The 13,340-nt window shown below is 41.0% G+C and overlaps 1 protein-coding gene across 2 annotated transcripts in view; it reads left to right on the forward strand.

The window, feature by feature from the left end:
• Positions 1 to 213: 213 nt before the first annotated feature.
• Positions 214 to 13,340, forward strand: part of FAAH2 (fatty acid amide hydrolase 2) — a 37,478-nt gene continuing 24,351 nt past the window's right edge. The window contains exons 1-5 of one of the 2 annotated variants that reach the window (XM_087941022.1): positions 214 to 668; positions 6,977 to 7,059; positions 8,380 to 8,516; positions 9,847 to 10,056; positions 12,093 to 12,212. In XM_087941022.1, coding sequence (XP_087797148.1) covers positions 444 to 668; positions 6,977 to 7,059; positions 8,380 to 8,516; positions 9,847 to 10,056; positions 12,093 to 12,212 — 775 coding nt within the window. In that variant the 5' untranslated portion in view covers positions 214 to 443. The remainder of the gene's footprint in view (positions 669 to 6,976; positions 7,060 to 8,379; positions 8,517 to 9,846; positions 10,057 to 12,092; positions 12,213 to 13,340) is intronic. The other variant, XM_087941021.1, reaches the window with a different exon arrangement.

The raw sequence follows: 13,340 nt of genomic DNA on the forward strand, positions 1-13,340 counted from the left end.
AGATACCGCAGCTCAGAATCCACACTCCACAAAGCCATAATGCCGGAGCCTACCCCTGCCTTTGTGTTGGTGTATTCTCTTCCTCTACTTTCTCAACCGCGGCCCCTTTAAGAAGGGCGGACTTCAACTCCCAGGATGCCCCATTCCCAGTTGAATCCTGGGAGTTGAAGTCCACAACCCCCCCTCCCTCCTCTTAAAGGGGCAGCCGCTCAAAAATCCCCATTCGCTGCGCAACGCCGAGCATCCATCCCGGCCGTTTCTCCGCCTCCCGGCCGGCGTTGCCTCCCTTGCAAGGGTTAACCGGGTCCCGGCCTTCCGCCGAGCTCTCCGCCCCCCCATCCCCGCCTCTTTCTCCCGCAGCTTCCCCGCCCTCCTTGCCGGGGCTGCTTTTCCCTCGCTGCTTTTTTCTTAACCCGCAAAGACCGGCAAAGCAACGGCGGGCTATGGCGCTGAGCCGCGCCGAGCGCTGCCTGGTGCAGGTGCTGCGCTGCTTCTCGCGCGCCTTCCTGGCGCTGCTCAGCCTGGCGCTCGGCGTCTCCGCCCTGCTGCGCTGGAAAGGCAAAGGGCCCCCAGGATCGCGCCCTGCGCGCCGCGCCGTCCCGCCGCCCGACCAGCCGCTGCTGTTCCTTTCCGCCCGGGAGCTGGCCGGGCGCATCCGCCGCAGGGAGGTAAGGGAGGGCGAAGGAGGACCCCAGCCCGCCTCCTCGAGGGTCTGCGGGGCGCCCCGTAAGAAAGGGGAAGGGGGGCGGGTGGTGGTGGAAGAGCCACCGGGCGGTTGATTGATTATTTATTTCTTTTCTTTACTTTACTTACTTACTTTTCTTACTTTACTTACTTACCTACGTAACTTACTTTATGTACTTACCTTACTCACCTTACTTTACTTACCTTACTTATTTTACTTACTTACCTTGCTTACTTTACTTACTTTTCTTAGTTACTTATTTTACTTACTTACTTACTTTATTTACTTACCTTACTCACCTTACTTTACTTACCTTACTTATTTTACTTACTTACCTGCCTTACTTTACTTACTTTTCTTAGTTACTTATTTTACTTACTTACTTTATTTACTTACCTTACTCACCTTACTTTACTTACCTTACTTATTTTACTTACTTACCTTGCTTACTTTACTTACTTTTCTTAGTTACTTATTTTACTTACTTACTTTATTTACTTACCTTACTCACCTTACTTTACTTACCTTACTTATTTTACTTACTTTACTTACTTACCTGCCTTACTTATTTACTTTACTACACTTTACTTACTTACTTTACCTACTTACTTACTTTACGTACTTACCTACCTTATTTTAGTTACTGACTTACTTATCTACCTACCTACTTACTTGATAAGGGGGAAAGTCAAATTGGGAGGAAACCAGAAAACAAAGAAGATGGACAAAGTTCAAAGAGAGAAAGAATGTGGGTGTTTCTTTGTTTTATTACTATTATATTTAGGTTGGCTAAGAGTTTTGCAAATGGGAAAAGGCCCATCGAGAGGAACCGATAGGAAAAAGAAGAAGGAAGGAAGGAAAGAAAAAGAAAGAAAGCGTCTTTAGTTCTGCTTGCTGAGATTTTGCGAAAGGGAAAGTCAAAAGGAAGGGGAAAGATGAGAAAAAAGGAGGGAAGCAGGAGAAGGAAAGAAAGAAGGCTCCGGTTTAGGTTTGCTTAGAGTTTTGCAAAGGGGGGGGACTTCAATCAAAGGGAAAAGGTGAGGAGGAGGAGGAGGAGGAGAAGGAAAAAAAGGGGAAGAGGAAGAGGAAGAAAAGATGCATGCGTTTATTCATCCCTTTGAAGAGTCTTTCAAGAGTCCCTATTTGATCCATGGGAGATAGGTTGGCCCAGGTGGTCCTCCGTGAATTCGAACCTTGGAGGCTGCATTTTCTCCTGCTTCCCTGTGCCCCATCCGGGTAAAAGAGGGTGTGCTTATTTTTACTCATTTAGATGGTTGCCCTTATGGTGTTTATCTGAGCAGTTTACTGCGTTCTGGAGGGCTTATTGCGGATGCTCGTCTAGGGCTGGACTGCAAGTCCCGTCACTTGCCAAGCGCGTTTAGTGGCAATCGGAGAGGAGGCCCAGTAGCCTTTTATCCAGCCCGGATAGGCCACCAAGCAGTGATCCCATTTCCAAAACACCCCACAAATGTACCGGGGTGCTTGAAAAATGGTTAAAGATGGCCATGAGAGAGAGAGAGAGAGAGAGAGAGAGAGAGAGAGAAGGACTGGTTTAAATGTCCGTATTAAATATTCCGTATTAAAATACTGGACTAAAATCCACACGTGGTTGGAAAAAATGACCAAAAAGCATATAGATTTGAAACCAGAAATATTTTTATTGGGAATTTTACCTGAAATATATAGTAAAGATTTGAAATACCTGATTGTAAATGTATTAACAGCGGCTAGGATTGTGTTTGCTAAAAACTGGAAAAAATGAGAAAATACCATCACAGGAGGAAATCGTTAAGAAAATATTGGAATGTGCTGAAATGAGTAGATTGACATTTGAAATTAGAGAACAAGATGATAAACAATTTTATAAAATTTGGGATCTATTCTAACAATGGTTAGACAATAAAATATAGTAATGAAATATGTAGACTTTTAGAAAATAAATATATAAAGATGTATTCTTTTCTTATTATATCTACAAAATGATTCTAGGATAGATCTGGGATGATAATATGAATTGTCATAAAACAAATTAAGTAAAATATAATCATTTTGGAAAACATGAATGAATAAAAGTATAGTCAAATGATTGATTAATAATGATATTAATGTATTTAATATATTGATTGAAAATACGAGATTATATACAATGTAATTATAATTGAAGACTATGAAATGGAAGCACAAAACAATTTGTAAACCAACCGGCACACTGTATGTACATATACAGAAGATGATTTGATGTTTTTATGTTTTGTTTGTTTATGTTTGTTTTAAAAACCAATAAAATTTTATTTAAAAAAAAAAAAAGACTTGTAGACTTCAACTCCTAGAATTCTCCAGCCAGCATAGCTGGCTGGGGAACTCTGGGAGTTGAAGTCCACCAGTCTTAAAGTTGCCAAGGTTGGAGACCCCTGACCTAAATTCTTTGCCTTGAACCGTTTCCCTCTAAAACTTTAGTTTCCAGCCTTGGGCTGAAAAAATATATATGCAATTTTGCATAAGTGTCAGACGAGAAAGGGAGCGGTGAAATCACAATCACAAATAACACTGTTCCAGTCTAACCTGCTTTCTTCATTTCCGCGTGGGGAAAGCAGGCAATTTCGGATGCCTTACAAAGGGCTCCTATTTTAAGTCTTCCTCCCATGCTGATATGAACGCCAAGCACAAAAAGCTTAGCTTTCCTTACAGAAAATATCTGAGCTAGGAGGCAACAAAAGCATCCTGTATCCTAAAAATAAGATAGCACTATTCTAATCCTGCTGAGGTTTGGTTTCTGGAAATTGAATCTTGGGGTCAAGGAATTTAAAACAATCCCCTTTTCCAGTCTGTAAAGCATTACGAGGGAGGTAACACGGCATTCATGTTAATAGCATCTTAAAATTCAGGAGGGATTTTAACTTACTGGTGCATATAAATTTATAAGGAAGAAGATTGTTTGCAAGAAGTAAACAGATGATCAAGAAGTGGGAGTTAAATCTTGTATTCCTTCCCCCTGCCATGCACACAGACACTTTAAAATAAATATTCTGTCCCTCGTAGGTTTTATTTTACCCTATGCAAGTAGTCCTCAACTTATGATCCCAATATAGCCCAACATTTCTGTTGTTAAGTGAGGCATTTGCTTAGTGAGTTTTGCCCCCCATTGTGCAAGCTTTCTTGCCACAGTTTAGAATAATAAAATAGCATTCTTTATTGGCTGAGGGTGATTGGACACACAAAGAATTTGTCTTGGTGCAAATAATCTCAGTGTATGTAAAAGAAAAGAGACATTCATCAAGTGCCAAGAATCATGAGGCACAACACTTAATAATAGTCATAGGGTGCATTAAGCAATCAAGTCATATTAGGAAACGGTTAATAAAAATCATTAGGATAGAACCAGGAGCTGTTAACAGCTCCTGGTTCTTCAACTTCCACTTCTTCCTCTCCATCATCTGGAGGACAACGTTCAATACAGACAATATTAAGGCAAGAAAAAGAACAAGAAAAAGTGACCCTGCAGATGATTATGCAAGGAATTCAAAATATTCAAACAAGATCAGAGAATATTGAAAAGAGAATAGAGAACACTGAACAAAGAACAGGGAAAACCGATGAAAAAGTGGAGAACATCCAACAAATGATGATGAAGTATGATGAGAGACTCCAAAAAATTGAAGAAGAAGATAAACAAAGAGACAAGAAGATTGGAGACATTGATAACAGATTAACTGTGGTTGAACAAGATAAAAGTGGTATGCTGAGATGGGATATGGACAGATCAGAATTTTATCTTAGATTCCAAAACATAGAGGAAGAAAAAGGACAAAATCTAGCTGAGATAATGAAAGAAATATTGGCTGAAGCTTTGGAAATAACTGAAGAGAAGATAATGGATGGAATAGATGAGGTTTATCGAGTCTTCACAAGATATCCGATGAGAAATAGCTTACCAAGAGAAGTTCACATCAGATTTACGAAGAAAGCCATTAAAACGCAAATATTGCAAGTGGCAAGAGAGAAAACATTGAAATACAAAGATCAGGAGATTGTGGTCTTGAAACAAGTACCCAGAAGAGTGGGAGAGATGAGAAGGGAATAACGATTCTTGACCAAATTATTACTTAAAAAAGAGGTGAATTATAGATGGCTGATTCCAGAAGGTTTAATGTTTACATGGCAAGAACAGAGATATAGAATTGACTCAATTGAGAAAGGTGAATCATTCTACACAGAATTTTTTAGAGGGGAGGAAGAGGCAGAAAAAGAAATTTCACTAATTGAATTCCAAGAGGACTCCCAAATGACGACTGAAAAAGGAGAAGGTGCAGTAGGTGGAAAGGAGGAAGCCAAAGAACAACGTGAACCAAGATCCATGAGAGCTGTTAAACCTAATTACAAAATATAACCATGGAAGAGAAAAAAATGATTACAGTTAATATAATTAGACTTAACTCAGCCGTTAAAAGAATGAAAATCGTTCATAAATTAGAGAAATTAAAATTTGATATGATCTGCCTACAAGAAGTACATATTAAAAAACAATATGAACAATTGTGGATACAACCAAAATTAGGGAAAATATTCACTTCCTTGACACAATGTAAGAAAAGAGGAGTGGTTTTATATATTAAAGAGACCATCTCAGCGAAATTGATTTATACTGAGGATGATGGAAGAATATTAATGGTGGAAATAATGGACAATAATATGAAACACTCCTGATTGCAATTTATGCCCCGAACAACAAAGAAGAATTCTATAAAAAATTACATATGAAAATAGTTGAACTGGACTATGACAATATAGTTATGATGGGAGATTTTAATGGAATTGTAGACAATAAACTGGACTACACAGCACAGAAAACAATAAAGCAAAATAGAAAGACTCTCCCTAAATCTTTTTTTAAAATGGTAAATGAAATAAATTTAAAAGATACATGGAGAGAATGAAATGCTAAAACTAAACAATACACCCTCTACTCAAATAGATGCTTATCATGGTCCAGAATAGATATGATATAGATGTCAACAGAATTGTTAACTAATATTCAAGAAATAAATATTGAAACAAGTACTTGGGCAGATCACAATCCAATGACAATTAAATGGAAAGGACAAAGAAGAAGATCCAGATGGACGTTAAATAATACTATTTTAAAGGGAAAAGACTTCACACAGTGGTTGGAGAAAGAATTGGCCTTTTTCTTTGGAGAAAACAAAAAAGAAGATACATCAATCCAGAATGTATGGGGTACAATGAAGCCATATGCCAGAGGCTTGATAATAGGCTATACAAGGAAAAGAAATACCATGAAAAGATTAGCCTCTAAGGCATTAGAAGATGAGTATAAAGGACTCAAAAAAGAGCTACAGAAAATGCCACAGAGAAAGGACATTAAGTTAAAAATGGATATAACCAATATCCATATATATATATAAAAGAAAAGATACATTCATCAAGAGTCAAGAATCATCAGGTACAACACTTAATGATAGTCATAGGGTACAATAAGCAATCAAAACATACTAGGAAACAGTCAATATAAATTGTAAGGATTTAAGTGACAAAGTTACAGTCATACAGTCACAGGTGGGAGGGGATGGGTGATAAGGAGTGATGAGAAAATTAATAGTAATAGTAGTGCAGACTTTGTAAATAGTTGGACAGCGTTGAGGGAATTATTTGTTTAGTAGAGTGATGGCATTCAGGAACAAACTGTCCTTGTGTCTAGTTGTTCTGGTGTGCAGTGCTCTATAGCATCATTTTGAGGGAAGGAGTTGAAACAGTTTAGGTCTGGGATGTGAGGGGTCTGTAGATATGTTCATAGCCCTCTTTTTGACTCCTGCAGTATTCAGGTCCTCAATGGAAGGCAGGTTGGTCGCAATTGTTTTCTCTGCTGCCCTAATTATCCTCTGGAGTCTGTGTCTGTCCTGTTGGGCTGCAGAACCGAACCAGACAGTTATAGAGGTGCAGATGACAGACTCAACAATTCCTCTGTAGAATGTATCAGCAGACTAGGCTTCTGTTGAACATGGATTGCCAGAGCATTATCATATGTCTGGCTGGCAACTCTTTCAAGGAGAAATATAAACTGCAAGGTGTCCTTCCACCAGGTCTATAGCCTTCTTAACTTTGCATTCCATCTTCTTTCCAGGGTGCTGAAGTGTAGATGTAGATTGGGGAGAACTAGGAAGTGTCTTCTTTAGAGACCAAACCCTAGCTTCCTGTTGCCAATGATAGGTGTTTGCTGTAAAACCCAGTCAGGAAATAATTTATGTATTTAAAATTTGTTCTCCTCCCTTGCAGTTGAAGTGCGTCGATCTTCTTGAAGCATACATTGAGAGGAACAGGCAGGTGAACCCACTCATCAATGCTATTGTTAAAGACAGGTAAGCTGGAAAAACTTTGACTATCTGTCCAACAGGTTCTGGGCTATTATTTGGGGAGGAAAGAGCAGACAGGTATGGGTTGTTGGAGGAAACTTCCCTGTTTCAAATTCTTACTGTTTTTTTTCCTCTATTGGGGGCTGTGCCTTGAGAATTCTTCTTCCAAGCATCCCCTTTCTAAGGATTTGCTACACAGGCATAGCAAAAGTAATTTTTTTTGCAACTTTTTCTCCTTCCAAGCCCTTTCTCACCATTTCACTGACCTTGTACAATGCTGAATTCAAGATAAGAAGATAGGAGCTGCTTACTGGACAAGGGGAGGAGGAAGGCTCCCGTTGGGTGTTTCCAAGATAAGAACAGCCTGCTCAACAATTTTGATCTGAAGCATCTCACAATCAAAATCGTCCTCCTTTTGAATAACTTCCCATCAATTTCTCACGCACTTGACCTATTTTCGGCAACCTTGTTTATAGACAGAAGTAGGATTTCCATATCTGGGTTGCAGAATTCCACCGTTGATTAAGGGAGATGGGGAAGGATTTAACTACTTAGCTGTCATCTTGTGGTCATTCAGACTTTTGTATGTTTTAGCCTCAATAATCCTCTTGGTTGCTCTTCTCTGCACTGTTTCTAGAGCAAGGGTCTTCAACTTGGCAAGTTTAAGGCTTGTGGACTTGCAACTCCCAGAATTCCTGAGCTAACATGACTGGAGGTAGAATTCTGGGAGTTGAAGTCCACAAATCTTAAAGCTGTCAAGTTTGAAGACCACGAATAGAGAAAAAGAGGTAGAATAGATAAGAGAGTTAGATAGAAGGTGGGCAGAGAGAGAGGGAGAGAGCGAGGGAGGATAGATTAGATAGATAGATGATAGATGATAGATAGATAGATAGATAGATAGATAGATAGATAGACAGACAGACAGACAGACAGACAGACAGACAGACAGTCAGACAGTCTTCAAACTTGGCAATTTAAGACTGGTGGACTTCAACTCCCAGAATTCCTGAGCTAACATGACTGGAGGAGGAATTCTGGGAGTTGAAGTCCACAAGTCTTAAAGCTGTCAAGTTTGAAGACTACTGGAATAGAGAAAGAGCTAGAATAGATAAAGAGCCCTGTTCAAGAGTCTCAACATCTTTTTTTTCCATCGTGGCGACCAAAACTGGATGCAGAATTCCAAGTGTGGCCTTCTTTTCTTTGAACTAGATGTACCCAATTCCCGCAAATGTTCTTTATCTGTTTTAGCCTCCAGTCCCCTAAAACACCAGCTAGAGATCTCTGTTTTTTTTTACCTCCCTGCTCTTTCCTCACCCATCTGCTCAGGTTTGAGGCTGCCTTGCAGGAGGCTCAGGTTGTTGATCAGCTGCTGTCTGAGGGCCAGGATGATGAAGAATCACTCCAGAAAAAATTCCCCTTGCTGGGCATTCCTGTCACTGTCAAAGAAGCCTTTGCGTTATATGGTGAGTAGCTGGATTTGGGGTTGTTTCTTTCCACTGTTTTTCGACTTCAGTCTTCAACCTAAGGTGTGATAGAATGTAGTTCGGGTTTGCAGGGTGTGTGTGTGTGTGTGTGTGTGTGTGTGTGTGACTTTCCCAGGGAGCAAAGAGACAACAACGTTTGGAATTTGGGGTATGCAGAAAAAGCAGTTCACAGGATACATCTAATAATTTTGCAGTTAAATGCTCTAGTCTGCAAGATTTTTATCTACAGGAAAACGACATTTTAAAAAAAGCGACTCAGAAGTACGTTAAAAAGAAAAACCACCGCCACCACAGCACATATACATCTAGTATTTCGCCCTAGTTGAATACTGATTAATACATTGTTGCATTTGTATTTTCCTTTTTAATGCACCTTTTCTAATGTCTTGCTTGTTTTGTGTTTTTGCTTAATTTTGGGGAGGAGTTTCATATTTTAGATGATTGTACAGCATCCAAATTCATAGAATAGAATAGAAGCTGGAAGGGACCTTGGCCAAATTTTCCTGCACTGCGTGTGCGTGCACCTCCCAGCTGATTTTCGGCCCATTTGAGGCCGTTTTCGCTCTCCTGGAGGCTCGAGGGAAGCCTCTGCAGCCTTGCTAGGCCGAAAAACTGGGCCTTCCAGAAGTGCCGAAATGGATCCGTTGTCTGGTTTTGCCAATGGCAGATAGGACAGCGCTCCAAAGGGTTAATGTCATTGCCCAGAAGATCATTGGTTGCCCTCTCCCCTCTTTGGAAGAGTTTTATAGCTCCCACTGCCTTAAGAAAGTTCAAAACATCCTCAAAGATCCATCTCATCCTGGGAGCCCTTTTTTTGAACTATTACCATCTGACAGATGGTACAGGATAATAAAAACAAGGACAAATAGGCTGAAAAAAAGTTTCTATCCCAGGACGGTAGCTCTGTTGAATTCTACTGTATAGTGCAGTGTTGGTGCGGTGCATAATTTTAAAAATCATTCTGGAATCATCCGATACTAATTTCAGCAATTTTAGCCAATGGGGCAGCAGAGAAGGTAGGAGGTAGTGAATCTTGATGTGTATAAAAATATGTAAAATTGTCTGTTTAATTGCCTTGGTGCCTCTGCCCAGAAGAGAACTAAGCATCATCTTTTGCACAAAAGTCAATAAATCCTGGACTTGTTCGCAGTGTCTCCTGCCTGTTGTTTTAACTGAGACGTTGGAATCTCATAGTTGGAACGCTGACAAACCCTCTTGTTCGTACTTTTTCCACCTTTCCTTACCTGTGGATTCTCGGATAAGGTGAAACTCTGACGTCTTTCCACTCTTTGTTTCTGGATCTTGGTAGGGATGCCCAATTCCTCTGGATTGGTTAACCGCCGCAACTTGATCTCCACCACGGACGCTGTTGTGGTATCCCGGTTGAAGAAAGCTGGCGCGATTCCCCTGGGAGTGACCAACTGCAGCGAGCTGTGCATGTGGTTTGAATCAAGCAACCTTGTCTACGGCCGATCCAACAACCCCTACAACCTTGACTGCATTGTAGGAGGCAGCTCAGGTTAGTAGATCATGGGTCACCCCATGTTGTGGTCTGCCGGCAGCCTGCGGAGACGGCGGCAGAGTCGAACAGTGGTGTTCTGACCCAACCAGGCTCCCAAAGAGCAAACGCAGACAAAGGCAGCAGCCCCCACCTTTTAAGGTTTAAGATCAAATTCTGTTCTGAAGGCTGCTTTCCACGAATTAGCTCCGACAAGAAAGAGCCCTGCCAAGTTGTTTGTCAAGGCTGCCAAAAACCCAGAGATAAGAACTATTTTACAATATTCTCCAAACACAAACTAAGATGTCCCCCAGTTGAACTTCAGAGCTTCTTTGCTGTCTGCAAAGAACGCTTTTCCAAACCTGGCTTTTATCCTCTTGAGGGAAGAGCCATTACCTTGAAAGGCGAAAGCGGAAGCGGTATGTTTCATCCCATAGCGGGGTAGACTAGATTGCCCTGATAGACTGGTCTCACTGGGAAAAAAAAACACTTATTAAGTTTGAAGTTGCTAGAAAACCCAGGGTTTCTTCTTGAGCTGATTTTGAGAAAGCCCCGGCTCACACAGCATGCTAAACTATCATCAGATTTGTTTTGTCAGTGTGGGTTATGGAAACCCACCATTGGAGTTTATTTGGTAAGCTGCCCTGCTAAAACAAGTCATGGCAGGAGCCCACTCAGTTAAGTGGATGGGGCAAGAGAGCTTCTCCCTATCCCATCTAACTCAGGGTTTCTCCAACTTGGCAGCTTTGAAGATGTTGGACTTCAGCTTCTAGAATTCCCCAGCTGGCCATGGATTCTGAGAATGGAAGTCCACATAGCTTAAAAGTTGCCACGTGTGAAAAGTAAACAAGAAAAAAAAATATTCCTGTAAAAGAAAAATGTAAAAGGATCAACGTATTTCTCTTCTATACGTTTCTCTTCTATATATCCTTTAAAAAAAAACCGGTGAAACATTAACACAGACAGAAATGCTGACGAGATTAAATCCATTTAGCAGAAGTTTAAGCAGGAATCTATTTGAGGATAGTTGTGATGCCGACTGAGAAGAGAAGCCGGTTAGTGTTAAACAGAGCAGGATGTAGCAACTGCTGGACAAATGATAAGTAAATGATAAATTGTTAAGCATGTCACTATGGCGAGATTGTGAACCCAGGCATAATTTTAAAAGTCATCTTAGAATCATCCGATATTAATTTCAACCATTTTAGCCAATGGGGCAGCAGAGAAGGTGGGAGGTGGTTGGTTTTGATGTGTATAAAAATATGTAAAATCGTCCGTTTAATTGCCTTGGTGCCTCTGCCCAGAAGATGACTTAAATGCTGTCTTTTGCACAAAAGTTAATAGATCCTGGGCTTGTTCACAGTGTCTCTTGTTTTGGCTGAGACTTTGGGTTCTCACATCGTGTTTGAGAAACATTGGCCTAAAGGTTTTGTTTGATTGAGGGAAGGACATTAACTACATTTATTAAATTGGGAAACCCTTTATCGACTTTTTGCTGATGGGTTTGATGATTAGAAAGAGTAAACAACGGGAAGTAGAAAATTTATGTGGTAATCTTACAGAGAGGATAACATAAATATACTTGCCACTGCTTTTAATAAAATATTTGTAACCTGCCCTTCCTTTCCTTTATCATACTATCCACCTTCTCTTCCCTTCCACCGTTCCTTCCTCCCTTCCCTTCCCCTCCCCTCCTTTTTTCACTTACTTATTGTTGTTTCCCAATATATTGTTTTTATCCTTTTAGAAATTCCTTTAATGAAATTTTGTGTGTGCGTGTGGGGGGGCTGTGGGTGTGGGTGTGGGTGTATATAAAACAGAAACACTGACCTAAATATTTTTTATCAGCCAGGTGCACTTAAAACCTGCTTATAACTCAGCTGTGGCCCTGGATATGCATATTTTTGCAGATAAATCAAAAAATTAACATAGGCTCTGAAGTTGTTGTCAATGCCAGAGTAGTATAACTGCTCTTTCCAGAACAGATGTGGCAGACTTGTATCATACTCTGACTGGTCTTTATTTAGAGTGCCAATCTGGTGTTTGTTTTCACGCAGGAGGTGAAGGTTGCATCCTAGCAGCTGCTGGTTCTTTGGTTGGTATCGGCTCAGACATCGGGGGCAGCATCCGTATGCCCGCCTTCTTCAATGGGATCTTTGGACACAAGCCCACCACAGGTATTGACTAGTTCCGTGATGGCGAACCATTTGTTGCTGGCACGCAAGCTGCAGGCAAACTTATCGCACTGCCCATGTGCGCTCCTCACAGCTGATTTTCGGCAGGTTTGAGGCCTTTTTCGGCCTCCCAGAGGCTTGAGGAAGGCTTCTGCAGGTTTTGCAGGCCGAAAACTAGCCCCGTTTCATCACTTCCTGTTTTTCCGACAATACCGGAAGTGACAAAACGGGGCTAGTTTTCGGCCTGCAGAAGCCTTCCTCGAGCTCCTGGGAGGCTGAAAAAGGCCTCAAACCGGCTGAAAAACAGATGTGAGGCGCAGTGCAGATAAGGGGGCGGCAGGGGATGGGAGGGTGGGGATTGCACGCGCATGCGTAAGGGGCATATGGGGGAGCGCGCATTGCCTTCTGGGTGCTGGCACATAAGCGTGAGCGTGCAAGCGCGCGCACAATTTATGGCACAGGAGCCCCAAAAGGTTAGTCACCACTGGACTAGTTATTCCTCCCTAAAAGTAGTTCTAATGACAAGTTTGTGATGAGCAGTAGCATTTAGACTTATATATCACTCCATAGTGCTCTACAGGATTCTCTGACCCATTTACAAATAGTATATAATAGAATAGAATTCTTTATTGGCCAAGTGTGATTGGACACACAAGGAATTCGTCTTTGGTGCATATGCTCTCGGTGTATATGAAAGAAAAAATAAAATACATTAATTAAGAATCAGAAGATACAACACTTAGTGATAGTCATAGGTAAGCAATCAAATCATACTAAGGAACAAATAAAACAATATAAATTGTAAAGATACAAGCAACACGGTTATAGTTACAAGTTGGAGGAGATAGGTAATAGGAAGGGTGAGAAGAAGAATAGTAATACAGTCTTACTAAATAGTTTGATGGTGTTATGGGAGTTAGTTGTTTAGCAGAGTGATCTTGCCCTCAACAATCTGGGTCATTTTATCGCTCTCAGAATGATGGAAGACTTGAGTCTACCTTGAGCCAGTCAGGATCAAACTGCTGGCAGTGGGCAGAGTTTGCCTGCAATATTGCATTCTAACCACTGTGCCACCAGGGCTCCTAATAGCAAGAGCACTTAGACTTATATACTGCTTCACAGTGCTTTACA

The sequence above is a fragment of the Pseudonaja textilis genome, chromosome 12 (assembly GCF_049901715.1).
Source record: "Pseudonaja textilis isolate UNSWEBS1 chromosome 12, rPseTex1.2, whole genome shotgun sequence".
Taxonomy (NCBI): domain Eukaryota; kingdom Metazoa; phylum Chordata; class Lepidosauria; order Squamata; family Elapidae; genus Pseudonaja; species Pseudonaja textilis.